General features: G+C 41.2%; 1 protein-coding gene across 1 annotated transcript; it reads right to left on the bottom strand.

The window, feature by feature from the left end:
• Positions 1-17688: 17688 nt before the first annotated feature.
• Positions 17689-20341, bottom strand: LOC113130476 (cytochrome P450 1B1-like). Its single transcript, XM_033325018.1, has one exon. It carries the CDS (start codon positions 20133-20135, stop codon positions 18534-18536), a length of 1602 nt encoding a protein of 533 aa, XP_033180909.1. The 5' UTR covers positions 20136-20341; the 3' UTR covers positions 17689-18533.
• Positions 20342-21322: the final 981 nt, after the last annotated feature.

The raw sequence follows: 21322 nt of genomic DNA, 5'->3' as shown, positions 1-21322 counted from the left end.
GTTCAAACATGTAGCCAACCTTATTTTTTTTTATTTCCCTAATTATTTAAATGGTGGAGAGTAGTTTTTCAATGGACCAGGCAGGCTCCCAGAAAATCTGAACTATTCCTCTTTAAAGGCTCCAGCCAGGCCATTGCAGCAGATTCATTAGGTTTTATTTACTCTCATAATCAGATCATAAAATTTTTTATTGCTATTTTCCTCCCTCAAAGTCATTCGTTTGTGAAATTAAAGGAAAACTAATACAGATAAAGTTTTTTTTTGACTCCCTTGGATGTTCATAAAAACAGTCAATTATACCAGCTACTATTCAAATTTAGCTTATTTTGCATTAACTAAATATGCTGTTATCTAAAGAATTCCTTTCCTTCCCTTTGGCCATATGAGCTGTAAATCAGGGTGGCAATGTCAGTCGATCCACTGCTACTAGATACAACCCCAATTCCAAAAAAATTGGGACGCTGTATAAAATCTACATAAAAACAGAATTCAATGATTTGCAAACCCATATTTTATTCACAATTGAAGATAGGAAATGTTGTACCAAATGTACCATTTTAAGAAAAAAAATAAGATAATTTTGAAATTAATGGCAGGAACATGTCTCAAAAAAGGGACAGAGGCAACAGAAAGCTGAAAAAGTAAGTGGTACTAACAGGGAATAGCTGGAAGAACATCTTGCAGGTAATTAGTTTAATTGGCAACAGGTCAGTAACATGACTGAGTATAAAAAAAGCATCTTAGAAAGTCAGAGTCAATCAGAAGTAAAGATGGACAGAGATTCACCAGTCTGAAAAGCAACGTCGACAAATTGTCGAACAATTTCAGAATAATGTTCCTCAATGTAAAATTGCAAAGACTTTAAAAATATCATCTACAGTATATAATATCATTGACTACAATCATTTATGACCAGATACCTGTAGAAATAACAACATTCCCGTCTGCTTCATTTATACTTTAGGTTTTTTCAGACTGTTCTTTACTGACAAACTTTACATTCAAACTTTAATTGTTTAATTAAATTTAACTCATGTTCTAATTAATTCATCTTTCCACTGGTGGAGAGGAAGCTAAATAAAGGCCTTAATTGAAGATGATTAGCCTAATATTGTATTTCAAAATAGTCATGTGATGAGTTGATGGTGTGTCACAGTACATGACTTTGTAAAGTTTCATTTACCTTTACAAAACGTTAATATCTCTGGAAAATAGGACAGGCTGGATAAAGGTGAGTACAAAGTCTGTAAAAGATAACTGGGAGGAGAGAGAGAGGAATGACAGCATGGATGCATACCGCCAGTACTGAGTCACATTATGATTCCCATCAGGCCTGTGGTTATTGTCATGTTTTTTATTATATGTTGCAGCATGTGGTTGTTGTTTATGAACAAGTTCGTCAGAGGTAATCAGCTCAGTGTATCACCGCAGCTTCAGTACAGGAGGAATGGCCGCTCCTAGCAAGACAAGCGCGACCATAAGTTTGGCAGGAGCGAAGGAACAGGTTGACTTTATTCACTTTATGCTCATCAACAACAGCCCAATAGCTACACTTGTACTTGCCCTTCAGCTTCCAAGGAGCTCCAAGATGTTTTGCTGCTTTACACTGAATCACGTCTTACCAGCAGCTTCTACTATACGAGCAGATGCTGCTGCTTTAGTGTAGCACTTAATGTCATCAGCAGACAGGCCTTTTTCCTCACCCACTCAGAGCTAATGACTTCTGGTCATCACTTGTTGCTATGGTTACTTAGCAAAGTCAACCCGGTGTGAGGGCTGAAGTGTTTGTGATTTATTGGGACTGCTAAGTGCTGTGCGTCAGCTATCCAGGCAGACAGAGCTTTGTCCCATTCAAAGCCCAACATGGTTTTCCATTAATAAATCAGCAGATCTTTGAAATGAACAGCTAGACCGTCTGCCTCATATCCAGTTGGGGAAGAACTGTATTTAACAGATGCATAGTAGACATGTGAAAAAGGAAAATAATAGCTCAGGCCTTCACTTGCCCTGACAACAAAGGAGGAAAGAGAGTGGCGGATGATGAGAGTCAGTTATGTGAAAATGATGTCATGGTACTACTGGCTATAATCAGGGCCATATGCCTTATGGGGTCCCCTTGCTATGCTTCATGGCCCTGCATCCTTAACATGAGAAACAGGATTTTGTGTTTGGAAGTACAGGTGACTACGGTGGCCGACAAGGGCAAACGCGCTGCAAAACAAAAACGCTGCAAAAGAGAAACGCTGCAAAACAGAAACGCTGCAAAAGAGAAACGCTGCAAAAGAGAAACGCTGCAAAACAAAAACGCTGCAAAAGAGAAACGCTGCAAAAGAGAAACGCTGCAAAACAAAAACGCTGCAAAAGAGAAACGCTGCAAAAGAGAAACGCTGCAAAACAGAAACGCTGCAAAACAGAAACGCTGCAAAACAGAAACGCTGCAAAAGAGAGAACACAACGGAAGTGCGCCAGGCCGATAGGGGGACCCCGAACTGAGGGGTGCAATGAACAAAGAACTTTTACAGAGGCGAGAGAGACACATGTAGTGACATAAGTCACGTCTCATTTTGGAGGCTGCGTAATGACGCAGGTTATAGTGTTGAATTGCAAAAGAATTGAATGAGCGACCTCTGATGATTGTTCTCATGTGCTAATATGTGCTAACAATGTTCTGTTACATTTGTTTACTTGATCAAAATGTCATACAACGTCGGGAGACGTGGCGGGGGGGGGGGGGGGGGTGTTGCAGGGTGGGAGATCTGAAGGTGCTGTAATGACTATAGGTTGTTGTCTTGTTCAGGGTGTTCTTTGGGGAGTCGGTGGGGTGAGCTAGAGGGAGATGGGTCAGGGAGGAGGGAAGAAGTGTGTGTGGAGGGAAGAGAGGGAGGGTGAGAGAGAGCTGTTCGGTGAGGGGAGTTAGCGTTACTGATGGGCGATACCACAGAATTTGGTATCGATCCGATACCAAGTAACTACAGGGTCAGTATCGACGATACCGATACCTTCTGCACCTTAAAGGAAAATCATTATTGCACAGTGTTGATTAATATCTTTATTGCAATGGCAACATGAATAATGCTCAGGAACATAAATACTTGTTTAAATGCTAATAATAAAATGATAATAAATAAATAGCATTTCCCTTCGTAGTGGGTGAAAAATAGCACCACACAATGCTTCTTTTTCTATCTCTCTTCATGCTGCCGTGCCTGTCAGCACAGACGGAGGAGGTCCCTCCACGCTGCAGAGTGGAGAGAGTAATACTTCCTTCTGCAGTGCATGACTGGCTCTGGAAAGCTCTGACATCTGATTGGCTGCCATCATCATGTGATACGGAAGACCATTTAAAATACGCTTGGGCTGGTTTTCACACATCCAAAACTCTCAGAAGTGAAAACTAATTGCACGTTTTTTATTAGGAGTGGTATCGAGCGATACTTAAGAAAGTATCGACTCCAAAGTATGGAAGTATCGATTCCAGAGAGTCGATATTCCCATCCCTACTTAGCGTGGCTACGGCTGAAACAGTAGCCTGTTACCTGTTACCTGTTCTGACTAAAAACTTAATAAAGCAAAGTGACAAAAGAACGTCTGCTGGCTGTGAATTTAGCGGGCATTAGAGTACGTTTTACATTTATTATTTTTTAAACACTTGGCCGTCATGTTTTACAGTATTATAAAAGTACAATGTTGTAAAAGATGACGGCCAAGTGTTAAGTAACAAATGGAAAACGCACCTTCAGATCTCCCAACCCCCCCGACGTTGTATGACATTTTGATCAAGTAAACAAATGTAACAGAACATTGTTAGCACATATTAGCACATGAGAACAATCATCAGAGGTCGCTCATTCAATTCTTTTGCAATTCAACACTATAACCTGCGTCATTACGCAGCCTCCAAAATGAGACGTGACTTATGTCACTACATGTGTCTCTCTCGCCTCTGTAAAAGTTCTTTGTTCATTGCACCCCTCAGTTCGGGGTCCCCCTATCGACCTGGCGCACTTCCGTTGTGTTCTCTCTTTTGCAGCATTTCTCTTTTGCAGCGTTTCTGTTTTGCAGCGTTTTTGTTTTGCAGCGTTTCTCTTTTGCAGCGTTTCTCTTTTGCAGCGTTTTTGTTTTGCAGCGTTTCTCTTTTGCAGCGTTTCTCTTTTGCAGCGCGTTTGCCCTTGTCGGCCACCGTAGGTGACACATACAAAACATGTTACAAACCCCAGACATATCAGTGAGAACAAGGGACTAGAATCAAGATAGAACCAGAATCATTGCAAAACACCACTTCAGCATAGAACAAAATAAATGGCCATCTGACAGTGAGATTTTTGCTGTCTTGTTGTGACAGCTAACAAGTAAATTACCATCATGGGTTTGAATCCATGAGGGGAATCCATCCAGAATCCGACCATTTAACACGTTCGTGGGGTTTTGAGGTACGTTATGACTAGCCCGATTACTGAGAGTCAATTCTTTCAAGCACACATATCTTCTAAGACACACAGGCTGTTATGGTTTTATAAGATGATAGATGAAGTTGGTGGCAGGAAGTCACATTTTCAGATGTTGTGTGGTTGGGATGGTTGCTGTGATCCTGGACCAACAGCTCGCTGACACTTATCTAATTCATAGTTTGCTGCTTTATTACAAGCTTCAACTGAAAGAAAGAGGTCAGAGAGGGGACGTGGACACACACACTCACACAGACATACACTATTTATGCATTTTTACTCTAATTCTCTGTCTGTCTCTGGCTCTCATGTTATTAAACTGAGTGGGAGGTTGAGTAATGAGGATTAACATGTAATCCAAACCTCCCTTTCTTATCTTTGCATGGCCTCTTCTTCGCTTTCACTCTAGCTCATTCCTCCCAGCTCTAAAAGCTTCTAGGAAATTTCTAGGTTATTGTCAACACTCCTCCATTCACTTATATACCACATACATTCCACATAAATCAGATCCTCCTTATCGCCTATCAGCACTCACTTTGGTGTGTCACTTTAGGATGTAGCGATGTCCCAGATGGAGCTTTGCATGCTGTGTTTCTCATGAGCTTCTCTACACTATTAGATTGGACTTTGAAAATGTTCGCTGATGCATTTTGTTTCTAAGTGAAGAGTCGTAAATTATTTGATTGTTGGGACATTTTGCCTCAATTTGGCTTCCCAGAGCTTTAAACTGAGCCTCAGTTTCATGCAACTGGGACTGATATTCCCAGGCTAAGAAAATGGGAGTGAAACACTGTTTAGATGAACAACCACAGTGACACCAGGAGAGAACAAATGATAAAATCATAATGCTCATAATAGATAATTATAATGCATAATTATAACAAAGTAGATAAAGTTTTAATATATTTTATTATTGAACTTGTAAATCTTGATCTTGTTATATCAGTATAAAGCACTATTGAAAAGCACTGCTTAGTTAAATTTGTAGTTTAATAATGAAAACTATGTATTATGATGAATAGTTATCATAGGATTTAGACAAGCACAGCTGTTAAACACTGCATTGGTGTCTCTTCCACGCCCGAACACTGGGGATCACAGAGTTGAGAGGTCAGAGATTTCAACAGGGAAAGTCCTATGTCCGACTTTGAAAGGAATGCAGCCTGATATCTGAGATTCTGATTAGTAACATCAGGTTATCAGGCCAAGCCCGGGATTTTCCCTCATTTTAATTAGGAATTTCTAGGTAGAATTTGAAGAGCAAAAGCAACTGACACCTAACTGATTATTGACAAAGTAATACACTCAAACAAGAAAGAAAGGTGAAAAGGAAAGATTTAAATGCAGCATATAACTGTATTGCTATCTTGCTGCCATCACTGATTACATTTCTGTTTAGTATTTTTTCATTTTCTGCTAAATCTAGCTACAGTATACTCATCTGAATAGTACTGCATTGATACAGGTTTCCCAAGCACTGCAGGCTTGAGACAGGATACTGAAACAACTGACAAAGATGTGTTCAGGATGACCTCAGAATGATTAGTACATTGCATTATTCTCTTTCGTGCTGAGTGCTCCTGCGGTGTTCCAGGAAAGACGAGCTTGTCTGGGAGCTGTTGTACCATTGACTCAACGCCACAGAGGCCCCCCCCCCTCTCCATCCCTCCCTGTCCTCCCTTTCTTCCGTCATTCCAGCCTTCTTCTCCTCCTGCTCTGCCTTCAATTCCTCTGCTTGTAGTCATCCCTGCCATTTCAAATCACCCCTCCCGTCATGGCCTTCATGGGCTGCTTCCCATCTTCCCCTTTTGTCTTGGTGCACAGTCCAAATGCACCAGCCTGGGGTGAGTAGCTGCTTCTTATTCCACGTCAGAGCGATCCCAACTGGGCCGCAGCCTAATGAATCATTTCCTCCAAGATACGGTGAGAAAATCACTTTCAGAGTTTGGAGTCAGCCATTGATGCAGCACGAAGCTCATATGCCCTCTCCTCTCCTGCCGTGAAGCCAGGCTCAAGTTTGTATACACATGTGCATACAACCGGTCACACACGCACACAAACCAATACAGAGAGGGGCTGATGTTGTTTGCCTCTCGTCGTATTCGCTATTTTACAGGCAGCTACTTAGGCTCCATTAAGCCACAGGCTTGATTAAAATGGTTTCAGCCAAATGAACATATGGATATCAGATGTTTTGCCCTCTGTCTCATTGTGCTGCCTTTTCTAACCTTTCGCTTCACATGAAAACAAATTTGTCAAAACACGCTCATCATATTCTATACGTATACCTTAGTGTGATCTCTGAGACTCCAGTGTGTTCACTAAACATCCACTTTAGCTCATCCAACCTGACACACACACACACACACATTCATACACAGCCTGCTCTCTGTCACGTACCATCTCCCTCTGGGTTTCTGGACCTCCCTGCTGCTCAAGCTGTGTGACTTGGCAGTACATACCGCTGCACAGAAAACACACAGCACCCAGGAGGTCATCGAGTGTGTGTGTGTGTGTGTATGTGAGGAGGAGGGGAAAGGCAGCGGTAGAGATACTGTATTCAGTGTACAGTATACAGTATGTTTTCACATGAGGTTGTGCAGCATGTTTGTGCATGTTAGGCACCATTTAACAGGTGGCTCCGTATCGGTGGGCAACCATGACCTGATTCCCTCCTCCTGAAAACTTCCAATGTTGCCTCTGGCTCCTCGGATTTTCGTTTCTGAACCGTAAAGTCATTTGTCTCTCCACGGCCCGTTCACTGAGCATTTCATTTATTTGAACTCCCATTTTCCTGGCTATGGCTTCACCTTTGCCCCCTTTGGTTTGGCTTGGCTGCTGGCCCAGATTAGTACACGTTCTGTCCCCCCAAAGTCATCACGGTCATTCAGGAGAGCTGCATTATTTTCCTTCATGCATGTTCAATGTTCCCCCTAAAGCTCCTCCATTTACTCCCCCTCGTCATCTATGTACCACTTCATTAAGCAGAGGTCTCTGGCAGCCAGGCAAAGGAATGAGCCAGAAAAAGAAGATGCCACATGGAAAGCTTTATCTCTTTCCTCCCAACACTTGTCTGAACGAGATGTCACAGACTTATCCAGAAAATTGGGAAAGAGTTGCTGCTCTCCTTCCCACATCAGTGAGAGTTTCTTTTAATTCTTTAAAGATATGGTTCTGTTTTGCTGTGTCCCAAAATACCTATAAAACACAAACTAATGTTGGGTAATCACACATAATATTTTTATTACAAGCTATTTGACTACATAAGATGCCATGTAGCAGCTAAGAGTGCTCTCCAAAGGATTTTGAATTTCAGGCCAAATGCAAGTCTTGCTAGCCCATTTGTCATATACTTACAAACCACAGATATTTCTTCTGCTGGTCCACCATTCTTATATTACTGAAATGAGAACCTGCCAAAGTGAAATGTGGCTCAAGATTTTTCTTTCCTTTACCCTTTTTCAAGCGAGTTACTCCCTTATGCTGTTAGTCAGTCGACAGTTTTAGCTACATGGATTCTTGTGTAGGCATTAAGCTCCTCTAGAGTTCAGCTGTTTCTGCATCTAGTGATAAATATCCTCGGCCTTTATGGAATTCCATCAATCCAGCTCAGGCCTTTCGTCAGTGTGAGTGTACTGTTTCCCGTGTGTTGTAGTTGGCATGCTGAGCAACAAGCTCTGCTTACATCTAATTAGCGCTCTGACACATTAACACCCCTTGTGCAAATGTCCGCTTTATTTCTAATCACAGCATGGGCAAGCGTGATTCCCGGAAACGTGTAGCAGTCGAGATGACACTGCCACTTCTTACACATCCCTCTTTTCTTGGTACTTTCTTCACCTTTTCTTTTCTTCTTAATGGTAGTTGTCAGATAAACTCTATGAAACCAATAGAGACTGGTTTGTAATGTAACTGTACCTTAATTCATTGATACCTTATGGAAATGTCCTGTATGTTCACTGAAGAGGAACTATTTTAAACTCATTATATTGACTGGCCATGTCACTGGTTGAGCACAAATATGTGCCTTAGCATTTGTGGCCCTATTTTAAAAAAAAAAATTGACTTACATTTGTTGTTGAGTCCCCTGTTTCCATAAATAACTTTTCACTCCGGTAGTTGTATTTGGTGTATTTAGATCTTAAAGTGATCATTTTCTTTTTGAACCTGGTGCATGTGTGCTAGAGAACATGATAGTCTGTTTCATTAAATCATCCAATAATCTCTTGCGTTTTAATAAGGCCCCGGGATAATGGTTAACATCACTGCCGTGCTACTAAAACCACTATGTGACCACGCAAGCTTTATGAGTTGAGACATGGTCACCACAGCCAATAGGGAAACAGATGCATTATGGGATGAAAGCTAGGGACCAGTGTTGGTAGTGATCAACATTGTAGCTCTCTTGCGATATGTTGATTCAGTTGGAGGATCTGTGTCTGAGCTTCTTTGTTAAACTCTAAACTTTTCGGTATTTTCAGTACACTGTGAAATCCCAAGTGCATGCAAACTCATATCAGCAAATATCCAGCCCTCTCTTATCAGCTCCAGGGAGGTTGTTTCAGCTTTTGCTGATGTTTGACCTGTTTTGAGGCAAAGACTGAGAAAAGAATTTGTGGTTATCTTCTCCACATGTACTGTCTTCTTTCTTTAACCACAATTTTATGATAAATTGCAAGTTTATTGGCAAACCTGTCCATTGAGTTTTCATGCACATTTTATTTTTTTAATAAGTTATCCACACATTCCCGACCCTTTTTGCTTCAGAGTTTTTTTGGCTTATAGCCAAATACCTGCAAAACTAATGACATGCTTGTGAGCCTCAACTGTATCTAGTTTTCATTTTCAGTTGTTAATATGAGTGTATCATGCTGACATTAGTATTTAGCTCAAAGTTTCAAAGTACAGCAATATAGAGCTACTAGCACAACTCAAGGTCCCAAGAAACCGTCAAGAAGTGTTGACAAAAAGAAAGAGATTGATGGCACAATTTGCAAATCATGACACCAAAACAATGGTCTGTAAGATGCAAAAATGCTTCCCAGAATTGTGTGGAATTTTTCCAAATAGTGATTTGATCCATTGCTGATACAAAATGTTTTTAGTGCAGCTTTAATATTTACTTATAAAAATTTTGTCCTCCTATTGGGAAAGATTAATTTTCCATTTGGAACAGTAATAAATCACTGAGTTTTTGTGTCATGTGTTGCTTAGTTTTCAACAACCCATGTTGATTGTACGGAACTGGACACGACTGACCTGCAACAATGAGTATACGTTTCCCTGCAAACTCATATGCTCACATGCTACATCAGGCTCAGCACTACCTTTTATGACTCGTCATAAATCAGCCCATGATGCACTGCATGTTAAAGTCTTCTCGTCCAGCACGTTATGAAATGAGGAGTAGGTGTAATGCCAGCACCGGGTCAAACCAAACAAATGCAATGGGATGTGGATGGAAGTCTTGATGGCTGGAGTTTTTATCTTGTGGAGTGTGCAGCAGGGAGTGTTTTCTCAGCTGGTCCACCCAGGGGGACGCAGGCAGCCATCCCTGTATACTCAAAAGTCCACATGTTCGCACTGGACCTGAAACACAGATGTATCCATTACGTCAGTGAGCATTCACGCTTCAGTATGTTACATACATGTCTGTTAACTTGCACCCATTTGCTTTATAGGTTGCCCTGTATGGAAGTTAACAGATATGTAAGTCCCTTTCAAACTTTTATTAGAAACTTACTCACTGAATGTTAAAGTCTATAAAAGTTGCAAACATTAAAATACATGATGCTGAACTAATTGTTGCTTAGAGCTGGATGTTAGGGTCATTTAAAAGTAGCAGCGTTGGGATTGCAGGACGTTTCTCATTGGAACACATGTTCAGGACCAAAATGATTGTGTTGTTTTTTAAATCTGTATGATGATCACATTTCCCAAAAAGAATATAACTCAGATCTTCTAAAATTAGAAAGCCCTGTCATTATTTTGAGAAGGGGCTGCTCAGGGATTAGAGGTTTGGAAAAGAGTTACCATTAGAAATGAGGTAAAGTTGGGATAAGGATTACTGTGGGGCTTTTCATTGTTATGGTTACCATTAGTGCCAGGGGTTATAACATGAGCACCAGTCAATTTCTTGTGTCCACAACAGTGTATGTGTGCGTCCGTCTTGGATCCTCATGCTGGTATATGTGTTTGATCTACCTGTATCTTTGCATTGTGATAAAGATATTGGCAGGATATTTTCTAAAGTGTGGTCTTGGACAGTTTCTGTCTGTTTTCAAAAAGTCCAGACTCTCTACAGAACATGTAGTTCCCAATTTCCTAATAACAATAAACCCACCAAGTGGTCTGCTCCAGTGTACACATAGTAACCTATCTCAAAGAACACACATTGCCTCTGTACCTGGCAGGCCCCTATCTACATAAAGGGCAAAGTCAATGTCTCTCAGAACCAAAGGGAGAAGAGGTGGCAGAGCAGAGTGTAGCTGTTGGCTGCAGCTAGCGTCTCTCTGACCACTGTGATGCAGAGGGACTTGTGTTGTTGGGATGGGATGGGTAAGTGGGCGGGAGAGAAGGCGAGAGTGAGCAGAATGTCTTATTTTTGCTGGCAGAGGAGAGAAGTGCTACCTTGGAAGCGGTTCTCGGCAGAGAAACCATACATCTTAGTTCCTGGCGGCAGAGCCAGGGGTGGAGGGAAGGGGAGGGGAGTTTGCGTGGGAGGAGTGCAAAGAAGAGAGAGGGGAGGTGGTTAGAGTGGAAGGGGGGTATGATGAGGGGCCTCTGCTACTGGGGAGTCAGCCAAAGTCCAGGAGTCGCTTAATGGGTTCTCCTCTGCTACAATATGTGATCGCAGTTTGGAGAATTGGAGCAGACACCCCGACTCCTGTCTCCCCTGCAATGCCTGTTGTGGTCATGCTTGGCTTGTGGTTGTGAATGCTTCTCTTACTTCTGGTGTCGTCTCATGACAGGAAAGGCACAAGCTGACAAAAACAAAACCACCTGTCACCGTGAGCGGGAATCTGAGTCACCAGCTGTCGTTCATACCAGAAGTCCCCCTTCCTCTGAATCATCAAATGGCACTTTAGTGCAGCCATGCACTGCACTGAGTCAAACTGGATGAGGACACGTTTCTTTACTGAAACACGATGGCTTCTTCTCAGGTGCTCTTTCTGGTGTGGGACACAGAGCCACACTGTTCGTCGTACACACAGAAGCCAACACATGGGGTTCATAAATTTCCTGTCAATTGTCTTGGCCAAGCAGCTTCTTGAGTTTTCATCCAAACACATAAGGGTGTAAGGTTTCTCACTGCAACCAGGTGCATTACCCTATTTTCTGTTTTTTATCTCACACTCAGCAACCACCATAGTAAAGAGAAGAAAATCACAATTAATTCTCCATCAGGTTATTACCTTTCAAAATAAAGTAATTTATTTTCATCCAAAGAAGTCAGATCAGATATTTTTGAAACAATTATACAGGCTAAGAGTTTGTGCAAGCGTGTACAGTTCGCACGAACATGCAATTGTACTTGAAAGCTGAGCTGCAGACTCATGTGAGAGGTCCCCCATCCACTACGGTTCAGACAGAGGTAGCTCACTGCAGAAACTCTTTCTTTGCCTATACTCAATTATGTAATCAGCAGGAGCTCCTATGCTCATGCAGGATAATTGAGTGATTTAAACTGTTCACATTTATATGTATTTTTTTTGTAAACATAAAATCTATTATTATTATTATTTTTTGCTTTGGATTGTTAATAGTGTACTTAAGTTGAGCATGCTCAATCAACTATTTCCAAGTATGGCAGGCAAAGAAGCGGGCTGCGTGCTCTGCAGCATGCACCTGAAAATCTCCCCTGCACTCTGTCTGAGGGTCTGGCACAGGCGCTGTGTCTTACATAATGCTATGAGATCACACACCAAAATCATTTAAATACGATTTGTTGTCATCAGGTGTGCTGCATGGCTTTACACTTCAGTAAACTTAACAGTTTTCTCCATGTGTCCATTCAAGTGTGAACTGGAGCTAATGTACTGGAATACAAGTTTGTGGAAATCTGTAATACTGCCAACCCATCTCACTTTGACATCTCATAATGATTTCTTTCAAAGTGGATATGATGCCACTGCATAAAAAGTCCGAACATGATCGATTTCCGTTTTTCCCTCCGTGGGATCATACTCACTCCTCATGCTGGCAAAGTCCTTTAATGCTGCCAAGCTAAGTAAACAGGGTTTCCAGAACCTTATGTTAACCCCCATAAGTAGCCTTCATCCCTGCTGTGTTATTCTTGGTGAGCCGCACCTCCGCTCCAACTCAAGATATCTTACAAGACCTCTCACTTCGTCCTGAGCGGCACTCTGCGCTCTCAGATGCCTGTTTGCTGCACGGAGTCCCTCACATGGGTACACCGGATGTATTGCAAACCAGCTGATAGTGTGATGCAAACTCACAGAGACAAGGAACCAACGCCCACACATTTGACATCCTGTACACATCTGTTTTGTAGGAATTGTAACTGAATATTAGTGACGCCTGTGTGTGTGTCCCAAGAAACAAGACTGTAGATGGTAGGTTCAATTATTGCCACTGACAAAAACATTATACTTCATTTCCAGTTTTAGCATTCTAGCTATGTGTCCTATGTAACTTGTGTCCTGTCATGAAGATAATGAGTGCTGAATAAAGTCTAGGGTACACAGTGTGTTTAGCATGTCTAGGAAGTATGCCTACCTAATTCAAAGGTATTTTAGCCTGCATCATCCACCTGTGTTTCTAAATTTGTACCAAACCTTTGCAAAGTCCTAAATATCATATGTCATCAGTCATAGTAATATGAACTTAACTACTATTCCTAAAAATGTCAAAATATCGTACATGTATTAAGTGTATATTAAAATACACTTTCCATTTTTTGCACAGTCCCTACTCAGCATGCAGCATGCAGGCTGTGATGTGAAATTGTCATTTACGAACATCTCACACTGTCAACAAGTACACATGTTCCGAGTGTAGACAATCCAAGTCTTAACAGAAAAATGCCTTTTCAGTAGTGGTCAGCTCCAGCGAGTCGTTTTCTCTCAGTGAGTGGGGAAATTCTGACAGGCAATCAGCGCCCACTACAAAAAGAGAATATAAAAACAACTGAAAATGAATCCCCACGAACACAAATAGCTTATTGCTAAATTGTTTTGGTCTGGAGAAAGCATTTCCAAGTAGAGGGCTTGAAGTGGGATGGCGTGAAAGAGGGGTTCTGGTGCAGTGGAGAGCTGAATTATGGGTAGCTTTGTTTGACAAAGGAACATGCAACATTTCTTTTTGTTTTTTTTTCTTGTCAGGGAGATGGTTACAATATATTTCATATCCCAGTACATTAGCTAGAATTTTGGGCACTGACACTCTAAGACAGAGGCGGGTTATGACAGATGTAGGGGTCATTAGGCTGTCTTCAATCACCATTGTTCACTATGAATAACGTCAATTACATAAGAGTTTTCTGTTATTTCTCTGAAATACTGGATATGAAAGACCGCAGCTCGATTGGCCTTGATGTCTATGATGGTAATATGTTGCTTTCGCATTCTTAACGATAATTTTAAAATATTACATATTTATCGTGGATTCCGATGATTACCCAGGCTGCACTGTGCCAATGCCACTGTTTCAGACCACAAACACAGACTCTTTGACTGGCATCGACTAAGGAATTTCAGACTAGGATTAACCATTTGATTTCTGTTAGACACAATATGAACAAAAACATATGGACACTGGTTTCAAACTTGCTTTGTGTACTTTTGCTTGTTTTGATGTGTGCTAAAAAGTGTGTGTTTTGCCAAGAGGGCGTTGTATGACTTTGGTACGTGTCACACTTTTCATGTTCTCTTTATGTTTCAGAAAGCAGTACATGTGTTTAAATGTATTTGTATATTTATGTGTTTTTATGTTTGTGAGTAGAATAATTGTGTTCACACACTCACTGCGTGAACTTTCTTCTCCACTTACTTACATTTGCATTTGTCAGGCATTATATTTTCTGCAGTTAATGGTAGCACTTACCTGCACATCTACTTATCTTCCCATCTCTGTTTCACTTGTGCTTCGGATATCACTGTTAACTGTTTCCAGCATTCTCATGTTACTTAAGAAAACACGCGGAGCAATAATCTGATGTACGTCCTCACTTTTCAAAACAAATTCTTCTCAGAGACACATCTATATGCCTCTTGCAGTTCCAGTCTGGTGCCACTGGATCGTTATCATGTGAGGAGACAGCGCTATCTGTGACACTGTACAAGTCTGATGGCGTCTTGAGGGTGCCTAACCTACAGGGAAGTACCAGATACTCACTCTGAAGGTCCAACAGAACTGATCTTTCATGAGATAAATGAGATCATGAGCTATTTGTAGGAGACATACTAATCTAATTTGCTTTCTAGGTCTGGCAAATAAAGAGGGAGTTTTTTTTTTGTGCTTCAATCTTGCCAAGTCCTGTTGATCTAAATAGGAAGTAAGGAAGAACAGCTGTTTAGACACTGAAAGATATGAATGGTAAAAATGACTTACGTTAGTCTTCTTAGCCACATCACCTTGCTACAGTGCACACAGGAGAGATCCTGACTCAACCTCAGTCTCCATATCAGGATGTCTGACTTACAGAGGACTTGCAAGCTTCTTCACCACAACTGTCCTGTTTCACTCCTCTCTGGGAACATCACATTACAGGCTTCCTGCTTTGGAAATCATCATTGCCCTTGAACATAAATTATAAAAGACAGGGTTGCTCAGTTTCCATATTAAACAAATTGACCACTTTAAACAGGGCTAATATGAGTGACAGTTTCAGACCTGGACATGAACTCTCCCACCCATGAACAAAAACCACATGCCAGCCATGTTCCCATATTGAACAGCACGGATCACATCCTCCCTCACCTCCTGAAAATAATCCTCTGTTATATGGAAAGAAATGCAGCAAATGGAACTACACATCATATTTTTTTATATTAAAGCTCCTTTCCTTGCCACTACTCCAAAACTCAATCCCAGCATGAACAAAACAACCAGCCGTCCCACCCTATAATAATGAATTGGGTAATTATTTACTGAAAAGGTCACTTCACATGTCTCGATGATGGTTGCATAAGCTGGTATTCCAAAACATGAAGCAAAGGGTCACAAATCACTGGGCTCCGTGTGTGTAATGTGGGTCCACCAAACTTTAAGGTGGTATGACTTGGTTATAATGTCAAATGGAACATCATTATAAGTCCTGCTCAGTGTTTACTTCTGTGACATAATTCCACTAGGGGTTTCAAAAGAGAGGAAACATGGCACATCACAAAAACTGGAATATATTACACTGAATCAGAATGCAAATAGCTCGTTCCAGTTTTTTTTTTTATTTTTTATTTTTTTATGAAACCTCAAAATTTAACCTTTATAATCAGATCAAAAAAGTTGCTACATGTGTATCTCATTGAGCTTCTCAAACGGTGGGTATGTTGATTGTGGAGCAGGATTATTAAAGGCAGAAGCTTTCGTTTCCTTTTTTGGAGACAAATTAGCACAGCAAGACTGCTTTCATAAGCTGGGGCACATTTTCTTGTATAAATAGCCTACTGTACATAGAGAGAGGTGAGATGAGTGTTTGACTTGTTGAAAATGTCACCTTTGTCCAGTGGGAAATTGGAAAACCTGCATTCATAGTTACTTTGCGTGAGCTTCTTTTTTTCACCCTACAAGTTATTTGTTCTTGTCATCTAAAAAAACTGTTTACTTGGATACTGACAGTTATGTTTTTGCAATGGAGTGATTAATGATATTTGATGCTTTGGGTCAGATTGAAGAGCATGCAAAATTACAAATCACGTTATTTGTAACATTTTGGATATGGACTGTAGCTGTGGTCAGCGGGTTGGTGCTAAGGGCCGTGTTATAGGAAAGACTGGCTGAATAAGCACACAGGGCCGTTCCCTGTCAATGCTCAGGCACAATGTTCCGCAGTGTTTCAGCAGATCATGGCAGTGGACAGGGGAAGAGATTTTCTTTGGAGCATTGCAATCGTCCGCTTCCAAGTAATTTTACCTCACTGTGTGTCATCTACCAAACACTGACTGCAGTTTGCATGTCAAACCACTAGCAGAGACGAGTGGGTTTTGAATTTTGTTGTATCTGCTGGTAGCGGACAGAACCTTGTGGGAGGTCACACTGTGGCTCTGTGTACGTGCAGAATGTGAATAACATCAGAGCTGAAAAACTATCAGCCTGTACTCTTTTCTGTTTTCCTTCAAGGAATGAAACTGGGCAGGTCAAGGGCTGCAGAGGGATGTGGAGCAAAGAGTGGGTGACTCGGGGTGAAAGGGAGTCTTTCAGCTGAACACATTTCATGGATGTTTTGGGAAGCGGTGATGGAAACAGGGGAGGTCAGGATCCCACTAGAGTCCTTTCAGTGTCAAAGGCAAAGAGAGAGAGTGAGGGAGAGAGAGCCTGTAACGGTACAGAATGTCTTCAGCCTGCTCTGTATGAGACCTGGTGAAACAGGCTTCAGAATTGAGTCACACTCATGCTAACTCAAATTTGAAGTAATATTTATGTGTCATACTTCCAGTAGGGAGAAACATTGAACAACGGCTGGTTTTGGGTTTTCCAAAATAAAAAGTCACTCCAAAGGAAGAATTTTAGGAGGGCTGTTAAGTGAGTCTGCTTCTAAATACAATCTTGTGTGATTGTCAGTGTAAGACCTGTGACAGTGCACAGGCAGTCATGCAACCTGATGTGACCCGCCGCTTGTAAACAGTGTTTTTCAAAGTGATTTACTACCCACAAAGCTACAGTGGTTTTCCATGAAGCGTTAACATGATTTGGCCTACTCCTGAACGCCAAATTCTATTCTGGTCTTTTGAAATTCACAGCTTTTATTAGTTATGATGTCAGTTTAAGAGATGAACAGCTGCTCTGTGTACTGGTAAATGGGAGATAACACTGACTTGGCAGAATTTGAACATTTGAGTTCTAAAGTACAGCACGGCCCGTGTTAAATATTAATGAGTGAAGCTAGTGCCTGCTTTCTGTTGCCTGTGCTGGTGTACCAAGTCATAGCCTGCTTGTAAGGCACAAGTGAACATGAGCATGCAGGGCCTGTAACCCATATTAAACTTTCACAGCAATACAGAGACCATACATCATGACCTATTATTATCTCTTTAAGATCTCTGGTCTTTGGCGGCTTCAGTTATAAATGAATACAAAATATTTATTGGACTATTCAAGGCTTTTGTCACACTGTAGAGTACATGCTGCATCACACAGGATTGTGTCTATCTCTATTTAGCCATTTTATTTAGCTTAGTACTCACACAATGTGGTAATAATGAATCATTACAGTGATGTAACATGTTTTTTTTTATAAAGAAATCCTGTAAGACAATTGAATTAGTGGCTTTGAGATGTAAGTTACATGTGACATGATATTACAACAGTATTATGCATGATTTAAGAGTACATTATATGATGATATGCACATTATATTTGTATTAAGATCAACCCACAAAAAAGTTGAATACACATGTAGATAAATGAGCGTCTGGGTAAATAATTGTCCAGTTGAGACCACACAGTTGGCAAATGATTTTCCACATCAGCGATACATATTCATCACTCTGCTAAATACCCTCATATGAATAAAAATAACATACTTAAGGTTTATTATGAATTGTGGTTTTGGGAAACTACATCAAAGCTTTCCTTTGTTTCTGTTTTGTACGTGATGTAGCAGAACCAGTATAGATTTATTTAGGATTTCTTAGTCACAGTCTCATTTTTTTCAGAGTTGAGGAGTAAAATTGTTTTTGAATTGAGAAATGGCTTAAATCTGTAATGTGATTGTCAGGATGTGTATGCTGACTGACTAACTCACTAATAGTATTTACTTTGTTCGCAATTTAAATGTCAGCTGGGGGGAGAAAGCTTGTTTGTATTTATTGGCTTAATCAGATCTTATTACACAAAAAGCATTGGCACAAGTGCTTGTTTTCAAACACATACCTCATTTTGTTATGAAAATCCCAGTTAAACAGCTTTTTATTGCTCTTTAAGTAATTTCCCCCTGAGTTTGACAGTGATCTTGTAATCTACAGGCCTCAGTGTTAAACCATAGGAGCAGTGTAAAGACAAGTCCTCAGTGGGGTTTCTTTCAAATCTACACTGGTGGAGTAGAATAGCTGAGAACAAAAATATCTGGACTTTGGCGACCTGCTCCCCAATACATCTTCTCTTCCCTGCTGAGAAGATCATAACATTGCTGATGAGATCCCTGTCTAGAGAGCCATTTTCATCCAGGAAACGTGAGGGGTCAAAGATATGTGGGTCCTTCCACTTCAGGGGATCATGATTAGCAGACCACTGGTTGATGAAGATCACTGTGTCTTTGGGGATGTGGAGTCCATCAACAGTGACATCTGAGGTTGTGGAGTGTGGTATGGTAACTGGGACAAAGCTGGTGAAACGCATTGTTTCATAAACGAAGGCGTCCAGGTAGGCCAGGCAACTTCTGTCCTCAATAGATGGCAGTCTGTTGGGGCCTACCACTTTGTCTATGAGCTCATGGAGTTCGGTCTGGATGTTAGGGTGTTTAGCCAGCAGGAGGACTATCCAGTGAAGAGCCGTAGAGATGGTATCCAGACCTGCTCCAATCAGATCTGACACCGTCCCTTCTGTGTGGGCTTTGGTGAGTCCGTTGTCACTGTCAGCCTTGTCAATGACAGCAATAATGGCATCACTCATATCCCTCGTTACCTCTGGATCAAATGTCTCTCTGTGCTCCTCTACTTTGTTACAGACAAACCCAAAGAACTCTTGGTTCAGGTCTTTAAAGTTTTCATAGACACTGCGGACTGGATTGGGGAAAGACTGAAGCCATGGCATCACATCTACCAAGCTGCCTGCCCCTACTGTCTGTCCAAACTGGTGTGCCTTCTCTAACAAGGCTCGAAACTCAACATCATCATGTCCATAACGTTTTCCAAAGCACAAGGCACAAATCACATTAGATGCAGCTACTGTAAGCTCATGAGCTGGGTTGAAATACTTGCCCTGAGAACTCAGTTTAAGGAAAATCCCAACTAGTTCTGTGGCTTCAGCCACAATTTGCTTCTCAAAGGCTTTTTTGGTCTGGCTGTTGGCAGATGAGAATGCTCTGATTGTTGATTGAGCAACTTTCCTGTGCATCTTCCACTGTTTGCTGTAACTAGTAAAAGTCAGACTTTTCCCCCCTGAGACAATCTGGAAAGAGACAAAGTTTGGTCTGCCTGCAAACTCTGTGCTGTGCTCTATCAGAGCCTGACGTATTGCCTTGTCTCCATTCAGGACCACAATGTCACTGCAGCCTAGCCGTATCTGGTACACGTTGCCGTATTTTTTGGCGAGTTTGGCAAAAGTGATGTGCGGCATCTGGCCCAGCTGCATGGCGTTGCCCACCACGGGCCAGGCGAAGGGTCCCGGCAGTCTTCTTTTGAGCCTGAGGTTCCTGACCCACAGACAGGCTTCCAGACAGAAGAGGAAAACAAATGTGGCAACCAGAGCAGGCTGAACCTGTCCAGTCCATTCTCTGATGATGCTGCTGCCCTTCACACCAAACTCAGTGTCTGCTTGAGTCATAGTGTTATCCTGGATGTTATCTATCATCTGTGTCAAAAAGCCAGCTTTTCTACTTGAAATAGCAAACCATCAAGTGATTGCTCTTTGGAAAGTCTTAAATATATATTAAACTACAAATTGTTTATGTCTTCTTGTAAAATTCAATCAGATGGACAAAGTAGCCATAACAAAAAAAAAAAAGAAAAAGGACTCCAAATAGCACTTATGCTTCCTTACCCCTCCTCCATAGAAGCTAGTGAGAAAGGCTTGGTCAGGTTCAGCGGTTAACTGTGGTGCAGCACGTCTTCGGATGACCACTTAAGAAGAAAGCAGATTCAAGCCTTAACGCTTCGCTTATATGTATCTGTACGATGGGAGGGGTCAGCCACTCAGGTTTTTTATTATCTCTTCCCTCCCATTTTGACCACAGCCTACAGACCTAAGTCCTATTCCCACTCAGGCATCCTTCCATAGGATGATGGAAAAAGGAGAGAAGCTATTTAATAAACCTTGTTAACAAAAACTACAAATTTGCAGTTTTGTTGCAAAAATATCCAAACACAGATCACTTAAATCAACTCCACATATTATGTGTGGTCTGAAAGATATTACTCACACAGTATCTAACATAAATTAGTTAAAATATTTGGAATAGTTAGTATTTTGGCAATGTGATGGAAAGGATGGAAGTGGCAGTATATTGTAAAAGTAATGGACAACGTGCTGGAGCAGATAGTTTTTTCCACTGGGGTTAAAAGATTCTGCTCTTTTTCACGTGTGTGAGCACTTGAAACAATGATTCTCTAATTTAGAGCCAACCTGTTAAATTTAATCATAGAGGGGAAAGGGCTCCTGAATCTCAGCATGAAAGCTGCATGCTTTAGGTCCAAACACTGAACAGATACAATCAGCAGAATTTCTTATGCTCCATAAAATATATATTCAACGTTATTGTTGGCGTAACAGCCCTTTAAACATAGGCCACTGAGATGCTGTAACTTTTAGGGATGTAACATGCATCAAAATAGTTTTAACTGGACTCCGAACACAGGAGTCACACTACAACTCAGCTTATGTAGGTGCTTGTGCAACAAAAGGAAGAACTTAAAAAAAAAACATCAGTTTTTATTTTAGTGATATTCAACCAAGTCAAGTATTTCAGAGGATTCTATTTTTGGAACAATGAGTAACAGTGAGTGTCAACAGTGGCTAAAAAAAATGTTTTGAGACTGAGA

Source organism: Mastacembelus armatus, chromosome 22, assembly GCF_900324485.2.
Source record: "Mastacembelus armatus chromosome 22, fMasArm1.2, whole genome shotgun sequence".
Classification (NCBI taxonomy): domain Eukaryota; kingdom Metazoa; phylum Chordata; class Actinopteri; order Synbranchiformes; family Mastacembelidae; genus Mastacembelus; species Mastacembelus armatus.
Note: the sequence above shows the minus strand (reverse complement) of the source record. Positions and strands in the feature narration are given on the sequence as shown.

What these genes read in the sequence shown, in the direction of transcription:
- LOC113130476 (XM_033325018.1), bottom strand. Translation starts at nt 20,135, where the DNA reads ATGATAGATAACATCCAGGATAACACTATGACTCAAGCAGACACTGAG.